Source organism: Tribolium madens, unplaced genomic scaffold (assembly GCF_015345945.1).
Source record: "Tribolium madens isolate multiple individuals breed KSU strain unplaced genomic scaffold, Tmad_KSU_1.1 Scaffold_96;HRSCAF=242;Tcas5.2_LG5, whole genome shotgun sequence".
Taxonomy (NCBI): domain Eukaryota; kingdom Metazoa; phylum Arthropoda; class Insecta; order Coleoptera; family Tenebrionidae; genus Tribolium; species Tribolium madens.
Window position 1 is genome coordinate 5,654,516 of NW_025401068.1, and position 26,298 is coordinate 5,680,813.

Below are 26,298 nucleotides of genomic sequence, written 5' to 3' on the forward strand. Positions count from 1 at the left end.
GGAGCCATACATTGTTATGTAACCAAAACTGAAAATTCTTTAAGTTTTACGTTGTTTTACTAATTTTTATTAAAGTTACTGAGTGTTTATTTTTTTACTGTGCAAATTATAATTTTTTACTGAACAAATTGTAATAAAATACTGTGTGTACTTTACTTAGCATTTAAAAATATTATATTATACTGATCATTTTTAATTTTTTACAGTGCAAAAATTAATTACTTATCTACTGATCATTTATCATTTTATACTGATCAAAATTAAATTATTTACTGATCGCTTTATTACTATACCCATTAAATTTGGTAGTTACTTACCTGTTTGTAAAAACAGAAAATGTTGGTTTTCCTTGTCGAAATTTCCGGTTCATCAACTGCAAAGTGTATATAATCCCCCTTGCAAGCCTCGCAGTTTTCATCCAAATAAGACACTTTGTATAAATTCGGTATAAAATAAATGTTTATAGCGTCGTTTCTAAACTCAGGGGCTACGCCCCCAGTTTTCCTGTTTTCTCAAAACAGCAGTTTTTTTCGTCAAATGCGCGTTTTCGCGTGCAATGCATTCGACCATAAACGCAACTGTTTGTGGCTTCAAAACCTTGGAATTAATTACTGACTCCAGCAATGTAATTTGGCGAATTCCCGGAATAAGAAAGCATCAATAACGATCAATAACAATAATAAAATCACGTGTTGTTCGAATTTTTTTAATCCGAGATAATGTATGCAAATTATCCGGGTTTAGCAACACATAAATATTCAAAGCGAGTGGATGAAGCAGATCATAAACCGAAGCACTATGTACAAGAGTAAAGTCATTTGTGTTTTGTTTGCTTTGTGTCTCGTCGAGATTTTTGTAAGTAGAGTGATTAGAAAAATTAAAAAACTGTGATGATAATTTTAAGGCGCTTGAACTGGACGAAGATATGCAGGCGCTTGTAAATCAACTGCACAACACGTGTACCAGTGAAACAGGAGCCACAGATGGTGAGCGACAAATAAAATCTTCAATCGTTGATAAATTCTGATTTTAGCTCAAATCGAAAATGCAAGAAAGGGAGATTTTTCCGACGATGACAACTTCAAGTGTTATTTCAAATGTGTTTTTGACCAAATGGGTTGTGTAAGTAAATCGAAAAATTTTTGCGAGTAAAAACTGTTTTATTAAACGCAGATGACCGATGATGGAAAAGTGGATGCCGAAGCCGTTATYGCTGTGATGCCACCAGAACTGATYTCGAAAATTGAGAGTACGRTCAGAGGGTGTTCGGAAGGTGAGGATTTTTGTTCATTTTTGTCAAAGTTATTATATTTTTATTTCCATTTACAGTTGGAGCAAATCCTTGTGAAACTGCGTGGTTAGTCAATAAATGTTACCAAAAAGCCAATCCAGATGTAAGCCAGTTCTCTTTAAGCGCATGAACTACCTTAAACTTTTTATTTTTCAGTTATATTTCGTCCCTTAAAGACAACGCACCTCATACAACAACAAATCTAGCTTTAACTTGGAACTTGGAGTGACACCATTTAGTTGTTAATAAACTGTAGTTAACTGTTACCAAATTACAATTTTTCTTTTTTTCTATTCAAACAAATAGTCCCAAATTAACTCATAAATCAGAATCATAATGACAAACACTTCACAAAAGACACAATTCGAACAATGAAACCGTTGTTAGCATCCCGAACGAACTAATTTCTCGTCTACTACTACCTATACGTTTTGGTTCACAATTAAGTGAAATTTACCAAATCTAGCAATTTTTTTTTAAACTCATTCTGACTAATGAGAAATGCGATCCGGAATTCATAATTTAGTTTTTTTTTTCTATTTCACTTTATCTACAAAGATTTATCGAACTAATTCGACGTATACATTCGTTCATGTAAACAGAAAAGATCCAGCTTTTTGATATCATATTACAAAAAACATGATCATATTATAGTAAAAAAAGGATGTTTTCTTTGACGAAACACTTGTAAGAGCAATTTTTCCGTGTATGCAAGCGGAAAAAGACGCAAATCCGGTCTGAAAATCCTTGAAACTTTAATAACGAATCAATTCAAATCAAAATAAATCTCGACTAACATAAACAAAATTTAGAAAAAAAAAACAAAATTTATTTGCGATTTTTTGAAACTCGGTTAACAATGCATTTTTTGTGGCCTTGGATTTCTTCGGGTGCGAAAACGTCACAATTTCTATTTTCCGATTTTTTAAATATTTCAGGCGTTATGAACTTATGAGTTAAATACCATCGGAAAGCGTTTTTCATTTACCGTAAATTTCCGGTTATCTCGACGCTATTTAGCTTTTAAAACAAAATAGTTATCTATATTGGCAATTTCGCCAAAATTGACGCTGTATCAAAATTTACAAAAAAATTATTTTTAAACCAAAACTCAAAATTTTAAACGCCAAAGTTTAAATTTATTATTATTTTTTAAATCCGTACTTTATAATTACGCCTAGATATAAAAAAGAGTTTTGAAACATGAAAAACCAAAGCAAATCGGCTCTCCGGCAATGAGAAAATTTTGGTTACGGAGAACTCCGGGTACTCGAACTTCTGAAAAACGACGTTCAGTCTAGCCAAAAACGACAAAAATCGAAAACACTAAAACTATTGGTTGTAATTTTGATTTGAGTATTAAAAACGCGAATATTTAAATTCCTGAGGATTCCCGCAATCGTTTTTTAATTTGAAAATAATACTAAGTAGATTATTCATGTTATTTGCTGGGACATAAAAACAATACAATTGCTAATGAGTAGATTTCCACCTCGAGAAAATTGTAATAACACATTTGTCTTTTCTTTTTTAATTACAAGTCTCTGACAAGAGGAAACGAGAGGACATAAATATCCCTGAAAATCTCTACTGCATTCAAAATGTCGCTTTTGCTTTTAATATTCATTTCGTGCTTATTTCCGCACATTTTCGTGAGTAAAATTTAACAATCAACCCCCGGATTCATTCATTTTTCCAGAGCATTTCCGAGGAAATGCAAGAACTAGCCAACACCCTCCACACGACGTGCGTGGACGAGATCGGAGTGTCCGAAGGTGATAAAAATTGCTCATATCTTATAAATCAACATTTCTGTTTTATAGACGCTATAGAAAATGCCCGGAAGGGGAATTTCGCCGACGACGACAAACTCAAGTGTTATATGAAGTGTATAATGGAACAAATGGCTTGCGTACACAGTTGCTTAGTTTTATTTGTAATTTGTGAGAAAAATTGTTTGTAGATTGACGACGAGGGCATTATTGACGTTGAGGCAACAATTGCGGTTCTGCCGGAGGAATATCAGGCGAAAGCCGAACCAATTGTGAGGAAATGTGGCACGAAAAGTTGGTAGAAATTTTGTTAAAAGCAATTAATTTGATTTCGGATTTCAGTCGGGGCGAACGCGTGTGATAATGCTTTTCTGACGAACAAATGCTGGTATGAGGCGGCTCCAGAGGTGAGTTTTGAACTCAATTAACATTTTGGCAGTTTTCGAATTTCATTTTTGTTGCAGGATTACTTTTTAGTGTGATAACCAATAAGTTTTAATAAATTTAATTTTCCTCATTTTATGTTGTACTGAATTACAAAAAGAAAAAAAAAGATTAAAATAATGATCAATACTGGAGTCAACGTGCAAGTTTTATTTATTCGAAATAAACAGTTTAGTGTCATTTCCGCCTTGCTAAGATCAATACGTAGTCCTTGAGAAAAAATATTATAAATTTCTTCCTCTGATTTCAGCCCTTTTATCGTTGAATTTGTTTCCAAGTAACACTTATTAGTCAACCAGGCACTCTCACAAAGTTTGGCCCCCACTGAAAATTACCGATTTTTTTTAAATCTATTGTTTTCACTTACTTTTAGCCCCACAAGACCTAATCGTAGGAGCTCCTTTAACTTGCATGTCTTCAGGGAGCAGGGCTATAGTGGCTTCAACGTCAACAACACCGTCGTCACTTATCTACAAAATGAAATTAATAGCAATTTCAAAAAATTAACACTTACACAGCCAGTTTGAGTCATTAAACACTTGATGTAACATTTTAATTTCTCGTCGTCGATCATTACTTTAACCGAATTAACTTTGTTGATCAAATCTAATAAAATAAATTACAATTAAATTRAATTCAATTTAAAATAGACCCACCCTCTGAAACTCYTGTTTCTGCAACGCATGTGGAGTTGGTTTATCAGTTCTTGCATTTCTTCGGAAATGCCCTAAAGCCACAAAATTATTTAATCATCAATTGCATGTACATACTTACAATAACTCGTCGAGAGGTAAAGAAATATAAAACAAGCACAATGATGTGATATCTGATCATTTTCGGTGTTATTTGAACTGTGAGTTTTTTTTTTTATAGAAATAGATATTTAAACAAAAACTTCCCGAAATTTGTGGTTTGGTAAATTAGTAATTTTGGCAATTAGTCAACCCAAAATTATAGATTGGGTAAAAACTGTGCAAAAATCCTTGAAAATATGTGGATAAATACCAATTAACTTGCTTAAAATAATTTTGGCTACGGCTCAAATATTCTCTAAGAACAATTGAATAATTTGAAAAAGTATATATAAAAAGCAATTTTATGTTTATTAATACAAATTAATTTCACTTCATACAAAAATTTATCTAAGGTTATTGTTCTGTTTAAATTAGCCATGAAACAGAAATTGTGTGTCAAGCAGTCATGGCCGAGCGGTTAAGGCGTCTGACTAGAAATCAGATTCCCTCTGGGAGCGTAGGTTCGAATCCTACTGACTGCGGTTAACTTTTTTTTTTAAATAATGGAGTATCCGCTAATTTATTATTTATACAACTTTATTTACTATTCTAATTACACATCGATTTTAATCAACTTGTCATTGCCCACGCAGTTAAATTATAATGCTTAAATCACACAATCACAACAAGTCGGAAAAATCGAACGAAAAACCGCAAAAATGCCACAAAAACCTTTCTCATTCTGGGCTATGCTGAAATATGAGGGGAAACAATTTTGTTTAAATACAGCCCTGCATGGGTACCGATTTATAGTTCTCCCTAAACGGATATTACTTGAACGGTAATGGTAGAAATTTTCCGATTTTCTAATCAAAACTTTTTAGAGTTTTTTGGACTATTATTGTCACAATTTCGCTGATTTCTGCCGTGGTTTTGTTACTAATGGCCTGGATTAATTTCCAAGAAAATCCGACTTTGTTAGTCACAGATTCGACTCATTATCCGATTTGGAATTACCCGTTTCCWGCTGTAACCATTTGCAGCTTTAATAAAATTTTGAAAAGCCGGGCTTTAGCTCTAGCTAAAGAACTGTGAGTTTTCAAAACAGGAGAAATTTTAAATTACTAAAAATATTTTTTTCAATAAGAGACAAAGCTTATGGAATAACGGATGAAGAACTAGCAAATGATCTTCGAATCCTGTTTCAACTGATTTACAACAATAATAAAAATATCCCTCAGAGGAATTACTCCCGGCTTCAGGACATTTTAGATTACAACGAGTACCCTATTGAAAAAGTAATGAAACACCTCGCTCCCACATGTASCGAAATCCTGCAACGTTGCAAGTGGAAAGGTGAGGAAAAACGGTGCGAAAGTCTCTTCGAACCGATCAAAACCACCGAAGGCTATTGCTGCTCGTTCAATTACTATGCTCTCAAAAATCACACTTTTGGAGGGTAAGAATAACCCTTTCTAAAACCAATTTAACACTTAATTTCCCAGAGCTTTAGCTAATAAAATCCCCCGGAACCCCCGAAGGGTCTCAGCTTGTGGCTACTTGACAGCTCTTGAAGTCCTCGTAAATAGCTACCCCGAAAATTACTTCGCAACCCAAATAGCCGCCATAGGACACAGGGTGCTCATCCACAACGCTTATGTTTATCCCGACTGGGGTGTTCAGAATCTACTGACGGAGAAAGGGATCATCAATATGATTGGAGTGACCCCCACCAAGACATACTCCACTGACAGCGTAAGGGGTATAGATGTCTCCAAGAGGAAATGTCTTTTTAATAATGAAACCCAGCTTCACAATTTCGCTCAATATCATTTCCACAATTGTATAATCGAATGTAGGATGAACATAAGTCGGCAGYATTGCGGCTGCATCCCTTTTTACTACTACCACGAGACCGGGACGTACCCCAAAACCCGCATTTGCAATTTGAGGGATATCCAGTGTTTGACCACCCACAGAAGTATGGAATATTTCGCCCCGACTGCAACATAGTATCAAAACTACCCCTTTTGCAGAGCTGCTGATGAGTTCAGTCCCGGGGTACGACTTTTCTCGGATTAAAAACGACCACAACTGGGGTACCGAGCTGCAAATTTGTAGCCAATGCCTCCCCTCTTGCGATTACGTCCACTTTACCAGCGAAGCTTCGTCCGGAGTTTTCACAAGGGAGTATTCCAGCAATCAACTGAATTTATAGTAAGTGCGACACACGCTAGCGTGAAATTTTCAATTAGAGTTTCAGTGGGGGTATCGTAATTAAAGATCAGAGTGTAGTCCGGGTTTATTTCAATGATTTGGTAGCAACGAAAAACAGGAGAGACGTTATTTTCAGCTGGCACACGCTTCTCGGTGCGTCTAAGTACCACTTCGCGTGCTATTTTAATTCTTTATATTTTTTACAGCGTTCTACGGAGGCTTGTTGGGGCTTTTCACAGGATTCAGCTTCGTTTCGGCCATAGAACTCGTCTACTTTTTCACAACTCGGTTGTTTATTGATGTAAAACAAAGGAATGAGATTGCGAATAAGAAAAGAGATAGTCATTTCGTGCAGGTTAAACCGCACAAAGATGAAATTCTTAATCCGAAACATCTAATGACAAATTACAACAGATTTAATCTGAGGCGAAGGAGCAATTCGAACTCTTAATTTATTAAAAAAAAAGTCAAACACAAATTTATTCAAATTATTCAAAAAGGGATCCTCGTGAGGGTAAAAAACACATAAATAATACCCTATCTTGAGTAGAAAATCATTCCCAACTTTCAAGAATAAAAACAAATGAAGCAAAATGTCACTGCTGCCACCTATGCATCAAATATAAAAATTTTGCGAAATCTCCTTCTTAATGCTTGTTGTTTAGATGTTTTTTCAAATTCCCCTTCCACGCCGTACTAAAACTGCACTGCGAACACTTGTAGGGTAGTTCGCCCCCCGTGTGTGTGAACTTATGGGCGCCTAGCCCTCTCCTATCACTAAAACTAGCCTCGCACAAATCACATTTATAGCATCTAGTTGCATGTCCACACTCTTCCTTATCGTTATCACATTTTGCACAGTTTTCCGCTAAATGTTTCGTCTCTTTATGTTGTTTTAAATACGATTTGGTCAAATATCCCTTACCACACTCTTCACATTTATGTGGAAGCTCCTGTCCCGTATGTGTGATCATGTGCAACTTCAACTGATATTTTTCTGCAAAAGGTTTATTGCATATTTGGCACAAATGAGGCGATTTGCCTTTATGTGTGAATGAATGCCGGTCTAAGGCCCGTTTGCGTAGAGTAGTGTAGGTGCAAAAGTCACATTTGTATTCTTTTACACTCAACATGTTTTTATTGTGTTTCTGTTTGTGAGTGTTGAGGAGGTCTAATCTATAGGCTTTGTATTCACATAAATCGCACGTGTAGCTGCGTTTTAATGAAGTGTTATCGCTTTTAGATCTACAAACAAATTGCATAATATAAAAATAATCCCAATTATGTAATGTTTACTTTTTTGTACTGCTTCGATGTCTCCTATTACGCGATTTTTCCAACGTTTGGTTTTCATGTTCTGACGGAATCTGATTTATATCCGGTTTCATTACTGTATTATTTGGGTAACTACCTTGTAATTGAAAATGCTAGATGAGAAATAGAAAAAGTGTTATACAAACCTAACACTATTGCTGTCTTGGAAAGAATTTAAGTAACTTTCAGTCAAGTCATCATTTTTTATCACAGGATAATTATTTCCGTGACTTATTATGTTACTTAAACTAATTTTTTTGCCCAGTTTAATATTGTATTTCTGCAAGTAATCATAAATTCTTTCCTCTGTTTTTAAGCAAGTGTCTTTAAAGAGATAAGCCTTTTTCAAGGAATCTGAACATTGTATACACATTAYTATTTCACCATCAAATAAATCCAAGTCCTAAAAAGTTGTCCCTGAGTCCTACTCTTGTAGTTAAAATCAACAAACATACCATTTCAGGCATAAATAATTCCAACATGTCTTTTACCGTCATTTGATTTGTTTCGACCAAATTATAAATTTGTACACAACTCGTTGGTGATAGATTCGTTTTTAAGCAAGTTCTGCAAATTAATTGTTCCATTTTATCACAATATTGGTAAAAACTCTTTAAAGGGCTGTACAAGTGTGCARAAGAGCGAATTTGAAGGTAGTCAACTCTACTACACAACCGATTGTGTATAGGATCGAAAAACATGTTTGATACATACATTCAAGTTTGTGAATGAGAATTTTTTATTAAAAAGTAAATAAGTAAATACAGTAAATTAAACAAAATTCTATAATACAAATTAAAATGTTCATTTTACAGGCTGTTTGAATCTTTCGAGACGCTGTTTGGCCTTATCTTCAGGCGTAACAATTCCGAATCTCTCCTTGCGTTTCTCCAACCTCTGCTGTTGGTCCAAACTCGTCATTACTGTTGAAACGGACCCTCCAAACCTTTCCGCTCTTTGCTTCAAAACGTCGATACTTGTATTCTAAAAACAGCAATTAACAAACAAATTAGTTTCATTAGTTTTCCAAGTACCACTTTAGTTTGTGCTGTATTTGCCTGATTTGCAGTCCCAAATCTCTCGGCCCTTGCAACTTTTTTCGCTTCATTGCTCAGAGAAACATCAAACTTTTTCGCCCGCATTTCAAGGCGCTACAACAAAAGTTATTTTTTTGTAAATTGATCAAATATCTTACTTCTTTCGCTGAAAGGCCTGATAGTTTGATTACCCGTTTTTCTTCTGTTGAGCCGTTTGATTTAACTGAACCTTCCTTACTTTCAGTGGAAATTCGCGTGTTTTCAATGAGTGGTGTATTTCGATTTAGAACGACTTTTTTTGGTGTCGATGCCGTTTTTTCCTTTGTGCCATTTTCATCCGATTTACGTTTTTGCCCTTTGGGCGGGAGAGAGTCATTCAGGGCAGTGTCAATATCACTTATTACGGACTCTGTTGTTTCTAAATGTACATCATCGTCATCTTCCTGTAAAAAACATTTCATCTTAAGCCGAAAACAATAACAATAAAGTGAACCCAATTACATTCAGTAAGTCTTCATCAAGATCATCAACTGACTCGTTACTGGTTCTCTCATTAGCCTTAAGAGCCGTTTGTAATCTTTCTATCAAATCAGTTTTATTTCCAGACGTATTCAAGCCTCGGCTTTTGAGTTCGCGTTTTAAATCTGGAACCTACAAAATGTGGGTACAATAACATAACCTCGAAAATAACAGTGAAATAAATTACAAAAATACAAATTATGTACAATAAAACTGTTCGTAATGTTTTTGCAAATTCCTTACAACAATTTAAAATTGTTTACTTACTTTTAATTTGGAAATTTCGATCCCAGTGTCCAAAACAGAAACGTCCGCCATGTTCGCAATGTGCATCAAGGTTCAGTGTTACCAATTTGGCGTTTTTGGCGCTAGTTCTTTTCTAGTTCAAAAACCTTTGCCACTTACATGCAATTTTTTCTATTTTTCGTTTTTAACAACGTCAGTAACGAATTAGTTTAAGTGCGTTACTAGCCTAGTGATTATGGCCTTGAAAGTAAATTGGTTTTAATAAACGTATCAATTTTCCGAATTTTCAGAAGCGAACATAAAAAAATATTACCGAAGAATTCATTTCTAGATTATCAGATAAAAATTTTGTTTGTTGCATTATTTTTATAAAAAAAAATATAAGCCATGCTCCACTTCTCTAGTTTTCCCAGTAAACGTGCAAACTTATCAATTCCAATTATTACATCCACAACAAAACGATAAGACATCAAATAACCTTTTCCCCCCAAACAGCCTCCAGTAGTTTCTAAACTTTGTTCACAGTAACAAAATAATGATTTTCAAATCTTTATTATTTTTGTTTTGTTTTAAATTTTACGTTTCTGGTCAAGGTGAGTAAGAAAAATAAACACTTTTTGGCTCTAATTTTCACATCCAAAAAAAGCAATTGGAACAGAATGCACGACTCCGGACCAAAAACCCGGATCTTGCACCAACATCGACGACTGTCCCTTTCTTCTCAACCTCCTAATGAACCACAACACAAACAACACCGTCCGGACTTATCTAAGAACGGCCGTTTGTGAATATTCGGGGCGCAACCCTGTGGTGTGTTGCCCCAAACAAGTTACAAGTGCCTCAAAACTGCCCAAAAGTCCGGCTTGTGGGTTTAGTAACAACACGATTCCGAGAGTGGTCAACGGAGTACCAGCAAAATTGGGTAAATAGGGAACGATGCTAAATAAATTTGTCACGGTTCAAGTTTAATTTAAAAATATATCGAAGAAGTAGATAAGAAGAAGTGAACACTTTTCGATGAATTGTTTTAGGAGAATTTCCCTGGATTGTCGCATTGGGGTATAGGAATTCGAAGAATCCAGAAATGCCAAAATGGCTCTGTGGAGGCTCTTTGATCACTAAAAAACACGTTTTGACGGCCGCTCATTGTGTGCATAACAGGAGAGATTTGTAATAAAACTTTTAATTAAGATTTTTCTATTGAATTTTTTTTGTAGATATATTGCTCGTTTGGGCGACTTGGATTTATACTCAGATGATGATGGGGCCACCCCTTCGACTATACCGCTCGCCAAAGCAAAAATTCACCCCGATTATAACCCCACCAGATTTACCAACGACATTGCAATTCTTACCTTAAAAGAAACAGTGAATAATCGTGAGCCACTTCAAAAAAAAAATATTTTAATATTATATTTTATTTTATTAGCTACAGTATGGCCCGTGTGTTTGCCAACCATCGATCCATACCGGTCCATGTCTTACTTGAACTTTTCACCGACTTTAGCCGGTTGGGGATCCATTTCATTTAGTCCGTTTACTAAAACAATTTTTGCAAATTTTTACTGATCATTTTTAGATGGGCCTTCTAGTTCAACATTGCAACAAATTTTTGTTCCTGTGTTAAGTCAACAACAATGCGAACGTGCCTTTTCGAGAGTCGCCACAATAGATAATAAAATTATATGCGCAGGTTCTTTAAACGGTGATAAGGATGCTTGTGGAGGCGATTCGGGGGGTCCCCTAATGAACGAAATCAATGAAGGAACGAATTACCGAATTTATCAAATTGGAATTGTCTCGTATGGTTTTCGGTGTGCAACTCCCGGATATCCGGGGGTTTACACAAGAGTTACGGCTTTCGTTGACTGGATTGAGCAAAATTTAGACTAAATAATGACTTTTCTTCACTGGAAAATTGTTTTAATTCTTTAAAATGTATTGTTGTATTATTGATTATTGAGATAATATATTAACTTGGAATAAATCGTAATTTTAAATTTTAATGAAGTTATTTTTTACGTATTCACATTCTATTTCATTAAATTTTTGCCCTACTATATTTTTTGTGCAAATATTATTATTTATTGTGTAATAGCTTATTATATTTCAGTTTTTGCTATTTATTATTTAAGAAAATAACTAAATAATTAGGCCATGAATGCTTTATTTTTTAGATTAATTTTGAGTTTTATTTACAGAAAAAATTAAAGTTGGCGCCTTAGTGATAACACGAAAATCCCTTCTGTTCGTCTCTTTTTCTCTTTTTCCCTATCACCATCCTTTTCTATTGACAACTGACAACACGGTAAGTTTTCATAAATTTTAAATTAAAAATATCTGAGTATATTTTAATAATTTGAGACCATCCTTGTCCCAAATATTAAAATAATCATTCTCTTGTCTGTTTTATATAGTTTCCCATCACCATTTTTGTGTATTTTGTCCATTTTGTTGAGGTTATGTCAAACGCTAACATGACTTATTTTTCAGTCTGAACCGCGATGGGACGTGTGATTCGTGCACAACGTAAAGGTGCGGGATCTGTCTTCAAATCCCACACCAACAGACGGAAGGGGGCTCCAAAATTACGTTACTTGGATTTCTCTGAACGCCATGGTTACATCAAGGGTGTCGTCAAAGACATCATCCACGACCCGGGCCGTGGAGCCCCTTTAGCCGTTGTAAATTTTAGGGACCCTTACAAGTTCCAAACTAGGAAAGAGTTGTTTATTGCGCCTGAAGGAATGTACACAGGACAGTTTGTGTATTGTGGCAAGAAAGCTAACCTCCAAATTGGTAAGTATTTGACTCAGTTAATCTCCAGTTTGTGATTAAGTGATGATTTCTAGTCTAGACTGATTAAAGATTTGACGATTTATTTACTAGAGGCTCTTTCTGAATGTTTGTTTCATATAGTTTTGAGTTTACTTAGAGTTTTGGTTTTCTCAGTTTATTGTTTTTAGGTAATGTTCTGCCTATTGGATCAATGCCGGAAGGTACTATTGTTTGCAACCTTGAGGAGAAAACTGGCGATCGTGGCCGTTTGGCTCGCGCTTCAGGGAACTACGCTACTGTTATTGCCCACAACCATGATACAAAGAAAACAAGGGTCAAACTACCTTCAGGAGCTAAGAAAGTCGTTCCGTCAAACAACAGAGCTATGGTTGGTGAGTATCACACTAAAATAACCATCTTTAATTAATTTAGTGATGATTTCTATTTATCTATGACACGTGTAATTATTACATAGAGGCTCTTTCTGACGCCACTATTGTTATTATTTTTTTCAGAGTTAAAAAACAATTGTTTTAAAACCTATAATTACAGGTATTGTTGCCGGTGGTGGTCGTATCGACAAACCTATCTTGAAAGCTGGTCGCGCTTACCACAAATACAAGGTTAAGCGTAACTGCTGGCCTAAAGTACGTGGTGTTGCTATGAATCCAGTTGAGCATCCCCACGGTGGTGGTAACCACCAACATATTGGTAAAGCCTCAACCGTCAAGAGAGGCACATCAGCTGGTCGTAAAGTCGGTCTTATTGCTGCTCGCAGGACGGGTCTTATTAGGGGAGGCAAAGTCGAGTCCAAGAAAGACGATTAGATTAAGTAACAGCCCCCCTTGTATTTCATATTTGATTGTATTGACACTTTGTGGAATATATGGATGGCTGAGAGGTTTTTTACTTCATTTTGTCTGTTTTTTTACCCTTTTTCCAATCTTTATTTTAATGAATGTGATAATGCTAATAATGATAAATAAAAGGAATAAAGCTTAATAAACAAACAAAATTACCAGATTCATTTAAAGAATATATAGGGTGTTTCACGTAATTTTACGAGGCTTGCGCCTGTAAGATACAATCAATAATACATATTCCGATACCAACTCGATTACAAATTTTGAAAAATTGGATAATCTTCTCTAGTTTGTTCACGCTTTCAAAAATTACAATGTTTTTTTTTAGTTACTTAGTGATTAAGATAGATAAACTACAATCATATTCATGCCGTTTCTTGATAGAACAAATGATAATTGTTTCTGAAAAACTGCAGTTTATGACGATTAATGAAACAGTGATTAGTTTGACAACTACTGACATGGGTTTCCAAAAAATAAGTAATTAAATGTGTATTTTTATATCCAGTGTTCTGTGACTTTTGTATATTTGGGTGCGTACATTAGGCGCAAGCCTCGTAAAGTTATGTGAAACCGYCCTGTATATACAGCGTGAGTCAYAGGAGAGTTACTTTAAAAATTAATTAGTTTGCAACCAAAAATACCTTTAGCGTATGTAACTGGATATAATATTTTATTTAAAAGTGAAGTCGTCAAAATGACAAGTAATTGTATACTGCTTCAAGGACTTTAATTTCATTTTCTGGGCCAGTAGCAGTCCTCTGACGGGGTCTTTCTTTGGGGGCCAATCTTGTCGCAACTTGGCTTCCAGTTTTCTAAATGTTTCAGGAACCGGATACATTCGATTTGGATACCACTCCAAGTACCGCAGCAGCATTTTTCTTGCATTCTCCTTGGATTAAGACCATGTCCACTTTTTCATTATTTATAATACATTGTATTAACGAAAATTGACTGTTACTTTTTAAATGTCAAAATGAAAAGATATGCAAAGTATTCTTGGATTCAATTTTATAATTTTTAAAAATGAGGAAGCTAGACGCCTATGTGAATTGTATAATGGGTTGCTGCTCAAATTATTTCAGAAGTAACTTTCCTGTGACTGACCCTGTATGACAATAAATAAAAAAAAAAACAAAGAATATTTTTTTTGATTTCGTCAGAAATTCGAATCCCTTATTTGGAGTGGGAATTTGCGTGGTCCAATAGGGTACGTTTCCTTTGACATTCCAGCTGTCACTTCAAATATTGGCGCGAACGTCAACGTTGAAATTAATCGTGTCGTCTTTTTTTCGTACAAGCCGTTTGGCATTTCCAAACGTCAAATCCCTTAATTTTCGGCGTTTGTGAATTGTCCCTTTTTGTTCGAAATTGTAAAAGTCGTCGTTACTTTACTTTAGAAAGTCTTTGTTGTGAGAACATCCGCCATCAGCATCTGCGTCCGGACTTGCGCAGCAGTGTCGTGCGGAATCGCGAATGAACGCCTCTTGTGAATCTGCCAAAGACGCTTTTCATAAGTTTTAGATTAGAGGTTTTTGAAGCTAAAAACTTCTACCACTCGTCTTGATTAGTAGTAATATGAGTAATGCACCCAACCAAAATGGATCAGGTCTAGAGCAGCAGGTAAGTGGGCAGTAATAGGTTATATGAGGCCGTTTACCACGTTTCTATGACCCGGAAGCCTTTGACAATGGAGGTCGTGTAGACTTCCACTATTGATCGGGCGAGTGACGGTCTCGGACCTCGATGACCCGTCGAGCCCGACGACAGCCCCGTCATCGCTGCTTTCCCCAACAAATCGACGAAAATCCGAGTGATTAATGAATTTTTTCTCTTTTGGTTTAGTTTGCTGGTCTGGACTTGCAGAGTCGCGCACCGAGCGGCCGTTACGTGCCCCCGCACTTGCGTAACAAACAGAGTTCAGCCGAAAGTAGCTACGATAGAGACAAGGGCGAATCCAGAGGCGGAAGTGGAAGAAGCAATTACGGTAGTAGAGGCGGCGGCGGCGGCGGAAGAGATAACCGCGCAGGAGACTACTCCAACTTCAACACTAGGCTAGTATTACTCATCCTTAACATAACCTAGAAACGAACAGCAATCGGAACACGGGCCTTTTTATTCAGTTATAACCCAGTTTCTCCTACAAAGTACAAACCTTTCATTTTTCTCCAATCGAGCACCTAAGAACGTGACTAGGTCTAGTTGGCGGGCTGTCACGTGACCATCTTTGCCCGCTATTTTTAATTTTTTTTTGCTAATGCACAATAAGTTGTATTCAAGATTATTTCTTGGCCATACTTTTCAGTCAGTGGTCGTAAAATAAAGAACACTAATTTAAGGCATGACATGTTGATTAATGTTTTGATTAAACGGTGTTTTCAATGATAACTTTTCGCTTAGGATGAATGAAGCAATAAATGCGATTGTGGATGCGAATTTTGAGCTTTGAATTGTTGTTTAGTCTACAAAAATTCGCAGAAATTGTTTACGTTTTAATGTAGTCTTAATAGACAATAAATACATGATTAATGATTATTTAACGTAATTGATATTGTACGGCGTAATAAATACAATCATAGAGTTTTTAAATGTTGCAATAGTAGTCTGTGGTTAATTTTGACAACAGCCTCTAATCCTTGTTGAGAGTTTTTAGACAAAAGCATGCTCTGATTGGTTGTGGATGTTCTTTTTATAACATTTTCTTTAAGCCATGAAGTTTGTTTATATTTTACATTATTAGAGTAAATGATTTGGTGTAAAACAGACGAAACGTGGAAATACCTATCTTTTGCAGTTTACCAATCTTGTACTTACCTTAGATATAGAGTGAAGTTTTTTTAGGGAAAAAAATTAAAGTATTTTCAACCAAATTTAAGTTTGTTTTGATTAAAATATTGAAATTTATTTTGACATTTTTCTTTTGAATTTTTACCTTTAAAAAACTACTTTACGATTCTTATTTGTTAAGCAAAGAATTAAAAACTTATGACTATAGGTTAGTAGTCATGCATCAAATTTATTTCATAAAAATGTTAGCTTTTATTTTCAAAACTTTGTAGAGATCTTTTATAACATTACACAAGTAATACAATACAACATAAGTAAAAAGTAAAAAATAAGTTAAATGTATAAATTGTTGATAAATCTCTTATTTTCGAATCGAGATGACAAAATAGACGAGTTTGGTATTATCGATTTTTTTTTGAATGAGTGAAGTGGACATTACTCAAACTCATTTCAATTATTTATCGATTTGTATCAAAATATCCTCGCTATTTACGTATCACCAATAATATTACAATTCACATGTTCCGTTTGTTTGTCCATTTTACCAATATATTTACTTTCTCTACATTCTACATATTCAATAGAATTTGGCTTTCTCACTTTCGTCATACGAATTTATGAAAATATCATAAAAAATTATGCAAACGTTAAAAAATTCACCCATTGAGTCACTCGAAAATACCCCAGGAATTATTTTAACGCTCTCCGTTTCATTTCTGCACGTAATTGCATTATTATTCATGAGTCTTACCAAACAGAAAAACCTTGTAGTCACGCAATCTGAAATTCAACACGACTTTTGAGTGGTGTAATTACGGTTTTGTGTACTTTTTCCAGAAATCGCCGCGACAATTTCCCAAATGGCGAGACCTTCGAACGAGACGATTGGGGTCGAGGCGGCGGCGGTGGCGGTGGCCGCCAACAGGAGCGGGAGCGTGACTTGCCCCGTAATGACCGGTGGCAGGAGCCGGAGAAGCCCCGCGACGGAGGCGGTCGTTGGAGCGACAACCGCAACGAGAACCGTGGCGGTGGGAGTGGTGGTGGCGGCGGAGGCCGTTGGAACGACAACCGAGACCGCCACAACGAGAACGATTGGACCGTACCGATGCCGAGAGACGAACGTGTCGAACAGGAGCTCTTCGGCACGGGCAATACGGGCATCAACTTTAGCAAGTATGAAGATATACCTGTTGAAGCAACCGGGGACAAAGTCCCGCGCCACATTACATCTGTAAGTTTATCACACTGTAATCACATTCGTTTTCAAATTTTTATTTTGTACAGTTTGAGGAAGTACAGTTGACTGAGATCATACGGAGCAACATAAGTTTAGCACGATATGATACTCCGACTCCAGTACAAAAATACGCAATTCCGATAATTGTGAGCAAGCGAGATGTGATGGCTTGCGCCCAGACAGGGTCTGGAAAGACTGCAGCGTTCTTAGTGCCGATTTTGAACCAAATGTACGAACATGGACCCCCGAATATTACTCACGGACGCAGTAGAAGGAAGCAGTACCCCCTTGGGCTGGTGTTAGCACCGACAAGAGAACTTGCTACTCAGATCTACGATGAAAGCAAGAAATTCGCCTATAGGTCCCGTGTTCGCCCTTGCGTTGTGTAAGTCCACAAAATCGTCTTTCTTTTTTTAAAAAGAGTGTTAATCTAAAAGGTTAAATTTAACTTGATTTTAAAACATGTTTTTATCGTAGTTTTGTTACAAAAATGTAACGGATGTCTGTTTTAAACACGATTTATTAATTTTTTTTTGCCTCACCAAGACACATTTTTATATTTTATTTGTGAATTGAGGAAAGGAGAAATAAATATAAAGAAGTCTAATCACAGTTGAACATTTCTGAAAGCTAAATCAGCAGGATTGTCTTCGGGAAGCAACATGGTACCACATATCAACCGAAGTTAGATCCAAAATTTTAACAATTTTAAATTCAAAACTTTGCCATCTTACTTCTATCAATTGTCAAACTAATTACTAGTAAAATGTTGCTCTTGGAACTTGATACTTTTTTTATTTGCTTGAGCACTTGACGACCATTGTATGAACTGCTTTTATTGTGTTCCAGTTATGGGGGTGCCCACATTGGCGACCAGATGCGCGACTTAGACCGCGGCTGCCACCTCCTGGTGGCCACCCCTGGCCGCCTTCTCGATATGATTGACCGCGGCCGCATCGGCCTTGACTACTGTCGCTACTTGGTCCTCGACGAGGCCGATCGCATGCTCGACATGGGTTTCGAGGTGCAAATCCGTCGAATCGTTGAGAAAGAAACCATGCCGAAGACCGGCGAACGTCAAACTCTAATGTTTTCGGCGACTTTTCCATCGCCGATTCAGATGCTTGCACGCGACTTTCTTGACAATTACATTTTCCTTGCTGTGGGTCGTGTCGGCTCCACTTCTGAGAATATCACCCAGAAAGTCGTCTGGGTTGAAGAGCACGACAAGCGGTCGTTCCTTCTTGATCTTCTTAATGCGGCTGAAATGAGTCAACCGTCGGCCGAAAGCTTAACTCTCGTTTTCGTCGAAACGAAAAAGGGTGCCGACTCTTTGGAGGAGTTTCTCCATTTCGAGGGGTATCCTGTGACGTCGATTCACGGCGATAGGAGTCAGAGAGAACGCGAGGATGCCTTGAGGCAGTTTCGCTCGGGGAATACCCCGATTTTGGTGGCGACAGCCGTGGCGGCGAGAGGATTGGATATCCCACACGTCAAACACGTTATCAATTTCGATTTGCCTTCGGATATTGAGGAGTATGTCCACAGAATCGGGCGTACGGGAAGGATGGGGAATTTGGGCTTGGCAACGTCGTTCTTTAATGACAGGAACAGGAATTTGGCTAGTGGATTGTTGGATTTGTTGATTGAGGCCAAGCAGGAGTTTCCGAGTTGGTTGGAGGGTGTGGCGGCCGATGGGAGAATGCCCAGTTCTGGTCGTAGAGGAGGAAAGAGTCGGTATGGAAGTGGAGGAGGAAGCAGTTTTGGAGGAAGAGATTATAGGCAACAGTCCGGGGGGATGTCCCGAAATCAGAGATCTGGAGGTGGTGGATACGGAAACAACGGGTTCGGAAATAATGGAGGTGAGTAAAAACTTTTATGTTTGCAAAAAAAAAATGCAAGACTTTCTTGTTTCAGGTGGCCACTACGGCGGCGGCCTCGACCGCGGCGGCAACTTCGGCGGTAACTACAACTCGAACTCCAACAGTCGCGACGACTGGTGGGAAAATTAGACGAAGTAAATCAAGTTTTTTCTTTCAAATAGACTCTTTTCATTACAATAGCGATTTCCTCCCTCAACCTCGACCATCCAGGCCTTCACAACTGATTTCTCCGTGCCGCGTGTGTGTGTAATTTAATTAGCAGGGGCATTACACGAAGTTTCACCATTTGTCTTATTTTCTCTTGTTTTATAATTCATTTTAAAATTCGAATCGCCGTTACTCAGCCTGGATCGATGTAATAATCCACCTCACCGACACACATTTATTGCATAAATCGATTAATTACCGTAGATAATTCTAGTTACAGCTAGAGATTTAAGAAACAAAAAACATTTCCGCAATTATAGTTTGTATTGGCATAATCGAGTGTGTGTTTTTTTGTTTTTTTTTTAAGCGCTCCCTCAGGGAGCGTTTGTGTGCAAATGGGTGTGTAAATTTTGCTATCCCAGTTACGATAGCATAAACTGCGACTTTAAGTATTGATGAGCCAAAAAATTCGTTTCACTTATTTATTAAAACGAACTAACTCGACTAAGACGTTCTAGTCTGCGCGACATGACCGAATTGGGGGGTTTACGGCTCAAAATAGCGTTGCAGTTACAGCTATTTAAGGCGCTAAGAGTATTCTTCTTGTGACTGTGATATTTACCGATCGTTTTAATGATACGTAGTTTTATGGTTGGCACAACTGATTGTCAGCAGTCGCATCGACAATGCGAATAAATCTTAGCGTATGAACAATAACTTATTAAATAATTAAAATAGTACTAGGAATTAAAAAAGTTTGACTTGTTAGAGTGGGCACATGTTTCGTGCCTCTATACCTAACCTAACTTTTTTTTTTAAATTTGAGTTTCAGCTTTCGCACTCCCTGTGATACGGTTAGAAAATCGGTGCCTATTCTAACAGAATGTGATGCACATTCTTATTGTTGAACTATTTTTTAAAAGTGAGGAGCTGTGACTGCAACTGTGCGTCACTTTCGGAACACTCGAGACATTTCGGGACTACATAATTTTTTTCTTCCGTATTGTTTCGAGTGGATCGGAAGTTTTGTTATTAGTTGGTAATTTTAAATATGAAAAAAGGGATGGCAAAATGCTCCGTTACTCTCATGTGTGTCGAGAGTATTTATAACTTATTTTAATGCATTTACAAGTTGTTCTGGTAGAAAAATGCTGTTTGGCATTATTGATGATAAATAAAAGATATTTCAAACTCCAATTTGTCGTTTTATTTTCCCCCCATAAACAAGGATAAGACTTATCGAAGCTTTTATAATTAAAATAAATAAGTGTTGCTTTTAGAATTACTTATCAAACTCGTGTAGTCAGTTCTACTTAACAATTCAATGACTTAATACACCTTTTCAGGTAAGTTATTTTTCGCAAAGAATCCCAAGTGCGTCTTATTTAACTGCAACAATGGCCGTTTAAGGCATAAAATTGCGAATTTTCACGGTATGAGATAAGGATGTGTCGGTTATACCCGCCTCTCCCCTACGAGTCTTCCCACGAACAAAAGCKCCTCGCGAGGGGATTTGGCGGCGAGTATCCCCACGGGACCGATAATTAAGATTCAATTAAGTTTTTATCTGTCGGTCTTGAATAAATTTACGATCGTAGGAGCGGCCGCCATTTTCTAAAAAGAGCAGGGAATGTCGGATTCGTATTGGTTGATGAGACATTTCGGGCGTGCATGTTTCATGTAAATTTATGTTTGAGAAGAGTGCTAACAGCGAGTTTTAATCAGATTGGCTTTATTTCAAGCAATTTGCATCTGGCGAGGCTAATTAAGACGTTAAATGTTAAAGTTGTAAAATAAGAGTTGGGAAAAAAGCCCGATTTATGAGACGGGTTTATAGAAATCGGAGACTTTTCGAAATTTATGCGCTTTATATTTAATTATGGGAATTAAATGCTAATGCGGCGCATAATGAGGCAACATTTTACTTCTTCAAAAATTTCAGTTTTTGGCCGCTTTTTTTTATATCGCGGCAAAATGTTTAGCGGGGCGAAAAACTAATTATTGATCCGGATCCTTGCACACATTTATTTTCAAAAATTGTGTACCACTTACAACATTTAGAAATTTACTCGACCAAAAATTCATTACATTATCTATCTTTCAAGTGGGTAAATTAGAGCCACATTGTCGTAATTTATGTTAATACTTACTTCGTCTGGAAAAGTAATTTTAAACCTCCGATGATAATTTGGAAATTAAAAAAGTCCAAGTTAAAAAAAATCGGCTTTGTTCACCTAATTGGACAATGATTTATTTGTTCAACTGATTTGTTTGTATTAACTTCAGGGTCGTTTTTATTGAGATTAGATCGTTGAAATTAGAATTGTTAATTGTAATGAAGAGCATAGTTCCCCACACTTAATAACAAGGACAGCAAAAAAAAAATTAAATTACAAAAATTATTATTTGCTGTGGTAAACATAAAAATGTGAAAGACAAATTGACAAATTCCTGCTTAATTGTGGGTAAATTAAAGTGGAAATTTATTAATAGAACTTTATCACACCGTCTATTATAACATGTGTGTTTACATTTCTGCGTTTTAATGAAGAGTTCATCAGCATATTGTTTATGTAGGTAACACAAGTGACGTTATAAAGGGTAAATTGTAATTAATACCGGCAGTCATAATACTCTATCTTCCTTATTTATTAATGGAATTTAATGGGGATTTTATCGTATAAAATAGCTGTAAAACATGATGATTATAACTAAACCGAGTAGTTTCAAGCAGTTTTTGACAGGATTATTAATGAAAGGTCACATATTTCAGATAAGTTTCAGTAGGTATAATTTATTTTATAAATGGCGTAACTGGTTTGAAATTAAAATTTTTAAAAATTGCTTTCTATACGTTGGAAGTGCATGATAACTAATTTTTAACAAAAAATATTAGGTACCTAAATAACCACTACGTGTAAATAATAAAAAAAATAATAAATTGCAACATAATTATGTAGGTACATACCTCGGTATTATATGATTTCAAAATTTGCACTTGGGTACACCGAAGGCTGAATGTTTTAAAACGTATAGATTAAATGTAAAACTTTTTTTTGTATATTTTTCACTGAATTAACTTAACAGTAAGTTGGAACGTAATCAAAAAGTAATAATGTTACTATTTTTAATTTTACTTTTGTTTATCTCATCATATAATTGCATAACAATAAAGTAGATTGCCCAAATGGTAAATTTAATTATGTAATAGTTAATAAATAAAAAAGTTTTTGCTATGTGAAATCACAATTAGGTAGGTATACCTCATTGAAGTGCTGATGTGATTAAACATGAAAATATGTAAAATAGAAAAACTCAAGTTTCACACATTTTCCCACACATAATGTACCTAAACGAACAACCTAAACAACGTTTTCCCAACAATATTTAATTTAATTTTCTAAATATATACTTCAAAATTTAGATGTTTCTTTCAATGCGTGAAATGCCGTCTGTGTGTTGTGTGTGAAATGAGCACTTCATGCGCCGCTGATGTGAATTCAAAATGCGCTACCTACTTACTAATCTCAAAAAATTGAAGTAAACAAAAGCTTAAATCAACTGATCCTTCAGAAGTTCTTAGAATACATAGATAAAAGAAGTTTTTTTTAATTTTTTTAGTTCTGATGGTAATACATATTTTTTTTATGTTTGCGGTACCTTTCTAACCCTCTTTCCCAAATTATGGTAAACATTTGTTAACTAAATGTATACCATAATTTGGGGTAGAGGTGGTAGTTTTTTCCAACACTCTCATAATGTTTCTTTAGTGCATTTTAGGCTTAGGTATGTACTTCTTGTGTTGTTAACATACGTTTTTGTATAAAATACATCGTCAATGATACCGTATTTTATGTCTACATAAAATACACTTATCTTGACATTTTCTCAATTTACACAAATTTGTTTATAACAATTTATGAATTTAGTAAAATTTCTCATTCAATATAATAATAGTTATTTGTACAACTAGTTTTGAAAGTTATACTTTTTTTCACGAATTTGCAGGCAAACGAGTGAAAAAAAGGACTTTCAAAACACAACATTTTTTTGCATAGTGATAACCTCAAGAACCCTAAAGGCCAAAAAGATCTCAATTTGATAAGTCAAATCGTAATGTATCGCGAGCTTTTTGTATAACGAACTCTATAGAAATTATAGAAATAACTATAGATAACTAGATATAGAAACCGTTTAAAAAAGTATAATTTAATAATTATAATAATTATTAATAATACGATTAATCGTGACGAAAATTCAACTTTCGTAATCACTATGCAAAAAAATATTTTGAAGACAACATAAGTTTTATAGTTTAAAAATCTCGGTCTAGTAAATTTAAACTAGGATCTCGATTTTTAAACTTTCTAAAACTCTTTAAAACTCTTGTTGTCCTTAACTAAATATTAATATATTGCGCTCTTTAATTTTTTCTTTTAAACAAAAAAAAAAGCTGTCTCTTACATTCTTACGGTTTACACTTATACAGTGTTTCAGAATTCGCACCCCAGAGAAAAATACCAAATGCCAACATATACAAGATTATCGGTATTATTAAATAGACATGAAAAAGATCAACATTTGTCCATGTTCTTGAAATCTTTTCTCATATGGCATTTTTCTCTGAGGCGCGAGTTGTGAGTTCTGTATGATGTGTTACACAGGGTGATTCTTAAATAGACCGACAAAATTTTATCACATCTTCCTAAGGATAAATGGAGACAAACTTTACCTTTTTTGTGTTTATACCTTTTAGGGGCAAAACCCCCTTGATCCGTGCCACTTACGGCGTTTATGAATTGTTGCAATAATCAAGTACGTTAATACCATGGTTACCACTACCTGTGCTAACACATCAGTGGCGTACGCTTTACTTCGAAAATGACTTTAATAAATTTTATTTGAAGAACGTTTAAACAAAGAATATTTTAAATATTTTTTCCAGCATGTTCTCATTTGATACTAGGGATAAAATTTTGTCGGTCTATTTAAGAATCAGCCCTGTATAGTATGTGTGTTTTAATACGGTATTGTAACCTATATCAACACTTGTAATTTGTAGGTATTTTTAAAACAATCGGTAACTTTTGTGGTTTATCTCAAATAAAATTAATTTCATTTATTTGTTTGGTATTTATTTAAATTTGGCGTCATAGTTGGCAATATGAGGGTGTTGTGAACGGACCATAATTTGTAATACGTGTGGCGAGGTGTCAAATGTCAGATTAATAATTTCAATAGAATAGTTCGTTCACAATCAAACTTTCATGGATAGCTTTGACGGCAAATTAAAAAAAAACACTCGTTTTTGAGTTTGGACATTTATGTATTTTGTTTTCTATGTAGTCATGTCAGCGGTTTTTAAGAAAAAAAAAAATTCTTTCCATGAGAATCTTTGTCACTTCATGAAACTTCGACAAGCTTCGTATTTTTGTGAAAAACTTAATTACAGTATGTGATCACAGTAAGTAGACATCAGGGCCGCTCACAAAGTCGCGTACAGTTAGAGACAAAATACTTTGGTCGTCACTTTTCTGACACTTTAATGTAATTCGAGCTTTAATGAATGACAATTTCAAATTAATGACAGCTACTATATCTTTCAATCATAAATATGTACAACTTGTCAATTATTATTGACAGTAGCTAAAAATAAGGTTAACAGTCCTAAAGCATGCTTTACAATTTAATGTCACTCAAGTGACATTGACGACCAAAGTATATTTTGTCTCCAACTGTACCAACTGCGTGGTAYCAACAAAAATTTGAAAAAATTGTGGGCGTGGAAGTTCTTCAATTCACATTATTTTCTTAAAGAGTTTACATACCAGTTTTACTTTAAATAATCATTTTTTATATCAATGACTGATAAATGTTGATTGTAAACACTATCATTTTTTTGTAGTATGTATTTGAATTAAAGAGTATATTAGATATACACATAGGGAGAGAATAGATGCACGATTATCCCTGAGGTGCAATTTATAGTCCGAGGACTATAAAGCACCAGAGTTATAATACCAATTTTCTTCAGTGGCGAGCATTAAATTTTAGTCGTCAATGTCACTCTCTAATATACTCTCTTGTCAAAATTACACAGGGAAACTACTTTTTTGACAAACATATATGAAGTTTCAAAATGACATTACCTACCAAAATTTTATGCTCGCCATTGTACCTATACTATTTGTTTACGTAACTTGAGTTAAGAAACCCAAGAAAGTGGCTGTAATTCTTTAAAAAAAAGAATAATTAGCATAAAGCTAACATGACAAATCGTCTAAAAGTCTAAATCTGCCAGTGTATGCCAACATGTAAAATGAAAATATTATAAAGTTGCGGTCAATTCATAGTGGCCATTTAATTTATTGCAAAGTTGGCAGCCCCTAACCCGCCACCTCTAGTGTGTGGGTTGTGTCATTTTTGATAGATATGTACCTAAAAAAAAAATTGGATGTTTAAAGTCGAATTTACACAACTCAATTTTTACAAATTTACCCAGGGAAGTGGCCACTATGAATTGACTACTAGTATTTTCTTTCTTGTGTGATATCTACTCCGTTTACCAATATATGACAAATTAACAAAATAACAAAAAACAAACACACGACACAAGATGATGTATTTTTAGGCCACATATACAACCTTTTAAGAAATATCTACCTAAATGTACAAGATTAATAAAAGTTTACGAATTATCTATGACGTTGATGTAAATACACTTTTTTCTAATGTTATAAATAATTAGTTTCTTAATGAAATTAAAAACAGGTGCGCCAGAACTCGGGCCCCAGAGAAAAATGCCATGTAAGATAAGATACCAGGAACATGGAAAAAATATTAACAATATTCTATCTATAAAAATTTCGAAGTTATGAGAGTCTAAATTTTGCACTTTAACTCTATTTATTTCTGTTGAAAAAATAATTTTCCAAGTTTTTTGCTACAAGCTATTAGAAGAGGAAACAAGAAAGCTGTAAAATTTGTGTACCTTTACTAAATAATTATAAAAAAAAAAACATATACAAG

The 26,298-nt window shown here is 35.3% G+C and overlaps 8 protein-coding genes and 1 non-coding gene across 9 annotated transcripts; 6 read left to right on the forward strand and 3 right to left on the reverse strand.

Moving 5' to 3' along the window:
• The first annotated feature begins 781 nt into the window (after positions 1 to 781).
• On the forward strand, positions 782 to 4,087 carry LOC123013917. The gene is made up of 11 exons (XM_044412783.1): positions 782 to 855; positions 905 to 986; positions 1,034 to 1,122; positions 1,174 to 1,273; positions 1,330 to 1,394; positions 2,890 to 2,943; positions 2,991 to 3,066; positions 3,115 to 3,203; positions 3,255 to 3,357; positions 3,406 to 3,470; positions 3,528 to 4,087. Exons 1-11 carry the CDS (start codon positions 799 to 801, stop codon positions 3,543 to 3,545), a joined length of 798 nt encoding a protein of 265 aa, XP_044268718.1. The 5' UTR covers positions 782 to 798; the 3' UTR covers positions 3,546 to 4,087.
• On the reverse strand, positions 3,578 to 4,341 carry LOC123013919 (general odorant-binding protein 69a-like). The gene is given in 6 exon segments (XM_044412791.1): positions 3,578 to 3,831; positions 3,875 to 3,977; positions 4,022 to 4,113; positions 4,164 to 4,192; positions 4,194 to 4,234; positions 4,282 to 4,341. Coding segments are annotated over 6 exon segments (579 nt in total).
• Positions 4,342 to 4,701: 360 nt separating this feature from the next.
• Positions 4,702 to 4,783, forward strand: Trnas-aga. Its single transcript has one exon. It is a non-coding gene; the product is annotated as a tRNA-Ser (tRNA).
• Positions 4,784 to 4,960: 177 nt separating this feature from the next.
• LOC123012668 (sodium channel protein Nach-like) lies at positions 4,961 to 6,909 on the forward strand. The gene is made up of 7 exons (XM_044410735.1): positions 4,961 to 5,082; positions 5,126 to 5,332; positions 5,389 to 5,700; positions 5,747 to 6,222; positions 6,278 to 6,458; positions 6,505 to 6,611; positions 6,665 to 6,909. Exons 1-7 carry the CDS (start codon positions 4,961 to 4,963, stop codon positions 6,907 to 6,909), a joined length of 1,650 nt encoding a protein of 549 aa, XP_044266670.1.
• On the reverse strand, positions 6,879 to 8,421 carry LOC123012667 (zinc finger protein 99-like). Its single transcript, XM_044410734.1, has 4 exons — positions 8,228 to 8,421; positions 7,919 to 8,175; positions 7,755 to 7,865; positions 6,879 to 7,703 (listed from the first exon to the last, which is right to left on the reverse strand). Exons 1-4 carry the CDS (start codon positions 8,357 to 8,359, stop codon positions 7,106 to 7,108), a joined length of 1,098 nt encoding a protein of 365 aa, XP_044266669.1. The 5' UTR covers positions 8,360 to 8,421; the 3' UTR covers positions 6,879 to 7,105.
• Positions 8,422 to 8,541: 120 nt separating this feature from the next.
• On the reverse strand, positions 8,542 to 9,696 carry LOC123013191 (SAP domain-containing ribonucleoprotein). The gene is made up of 5 exons (XM_044411577.1): positions 9,596 to 9,696; positions 9,311 to 9,460; positions 8,968 to 9,252; positions 8,807 to 8,923; positions 8,542 to 8,756 (listed from the first exon to the last, which is right to left on the reverse strand). The coding sequence occupies exons 1-5, from the start codon at positions 9,659 to 9,661 to the stop codon at positions 8,577 to 8,579; spliced, it is 798 nt and encodes a 265-aa protein (XP_044267512.1). The 5' UTR covers positions 9,662 to 9,696; the 3' UTR covers positions 8,542 to 8,576.
• Positions 9,697 to 10,009: 313 nt separating this feature from the next.
• LOC123012675 (venom protease-like) lies at positions 10,010 to 11,580 on the forward strand. The gene is made up of 6 exons (XM_044410746.1): positions 10,010 to 10,167; positions 10,221 to 10,496; positions 10,606 to 10,744; positions 10,792 to 10,952; positions 11,004 to 11,105; positions 11,154 to 11,580. The coding sequence occupies exons 1-6, from the start codon at positions 10,110 to 10,112 to the stop codon at positions 11,465 to 11,467; spliced, it is 1,050 nt and encodes a 349-aa protein (XP_044266681.1). The 5' UTR covers positions 10,010 to 10,109; the 3' UTR covers positions 11,468 to 11,580.
• Positions 11,581 to 11,806: 226 nt separating this feature from the next.
• LOC123012645 (60S ribosomal protein L8) lies at positions 11,807 to 13,266 on the forward strand. Its single transcript, XM_044410699.1, has 4 exons — positions 11,807 to 11,882; positions 12,068 to 12,373; positions 12,541 to 12,744; positions 12,905 to 13,266. The coding sequence occupies exons 2-4, from the start codon at positions 12,079 to 12,081 to the stop codon at positions 13,177 to 13,179; spliced, it is 774 nt and encodes a 257-aa protein (XP_044266634.1). The 5' UTR covers positions 11,807 to 11,882; positions 12,068 to 12,078; the 3' UTR covers positions 13,180 to 13,266.
• A 1,252-nt stretch (positions 13,267 to 14,518) lies between these two features.
• On the forward strand, positions 14,519 to 20,466 carry LOC123013160 (putative ATP-dependent RNA helicase Pl10). Its single transcript, XM_044411536.1, has 6 exons — positions 14,519 to 14,838; positions 15,061 to 15,269; positions 16,840 to 17,233; positions 17,287 to 17,624; positions 18,089 to 19,101; positions 19,157 to 20,466. Exons 1-6 carry the CDS (start codon positions 14,794 to 14,796, stop codon positions 19,249 to 19,251), a joined length of 2,094 nt encoding a protein of 697 aa, XP_044267471.1. The 5' UTR covers positions 14,519 to 14,793; the 3' UTR covers positions 19,252 to 20,466.
• The last annotated feature ends 5,832 nt before the right edge of the window (positions 20,467 to 26,298 follow it).

What these genes read in the sequence shown, in the direction of transcription:
- LOC123012675 (XM_044410746.1), top strand. Translation starts at nt 10,110, where the DNA reads ATGATTTTCAAATCTTTATTATTTTTGTTTTGTTTTAAATTTTACGTT. An exon ending in AAAAGAAACAGTGAATAATC is followed by an intron (nt 10,953 to 11,003) that starts GTGAGCCACTTC and finishes TTATTTTATTAG; the next exon opens with CTACAGTATGGCCCGTGTGT. An exon ending in TTGGGGATCCATTTCATTTA is followed by an intron (nt 11,106 to 11,153) that starts GTCCGTTTACTA and finishes GATCATTTTTAG; the next exon opens with ATGGGCCTTCTAGTTCAACA.
- LOC123012645 (XM_044410699.1), top strand. Translation starts at nt 12,079, where the DNA reads ATGGGACGTGTGATTCGTGCACAACGTAAAGGTGCGGGATCTGTCTTC. An exon ending in GAAAGCTAACCTCCAAATTG is followed by an intron (nt 12,374 to 12,540) that starts GTAAGTATTTGA and finishes TATTGTTTTTAG; the next exon opens with GTAATGTTCTGCCTATTGGA. An exon ending in AAACAACAGAGCTATGGTTG is followed by an intron (nt 12,745 to 12,904) that starts GTGAGTATCACA and finishes CTATAATTACAG; the next exon opens with GTATTGTTGCCGGTGGTGGT.
- LOC123013160 (XM_044411536.1), top strand. Translation starts at nt 14,794, where the DNA reads ATGAGTAATGCACCCAACCAAAATGGATCAGGTCTAGAGCAGCAG. An exon ending in TCCCGCGCCACATTACATCT is followed by an intron (nt 17,234 to 17,286) that starts GTAAGTTTATCA and finishes TATTTTGTACAG; the next exon opens with TTTGAGGAAGTACAGTTGAC. An exon ending in CGGGTTCGGAAATAATGGAG is followed by an intron (nt 19,102 to 19,156) that starts GTGAGTAAAAAC and finishes TTCTTGTTTCAG; the next exon opens with GTGGCCACTACGGCGGCGGC.
- LOC123013191 (XM_044411577.1), bottom strand. Translation starts at nt 9,661, where the DNA reads ATGCACATTGCGAACATGGCGGACGTTTCTGTTTTGGACACTGGGATC. An exon ending in CAGGCCTTTCAGCGAAAGAA is followed by an intron (nt 8,924 to 8,967) that starts GTAAGATATTTG and finishes CTTTTGTTGTAG; the next exon opens with CGCCTTGAAATGCGGGCGAA. An exon ending in ATACAGCACAAACTAAAGTG is followed by an intron (nt 8,757 to 8,806) that starts GTACTTGGAAAA and finishes TGCTGTTTTTAG; the next exon opens with AATACAAGTATCGACGTTTT.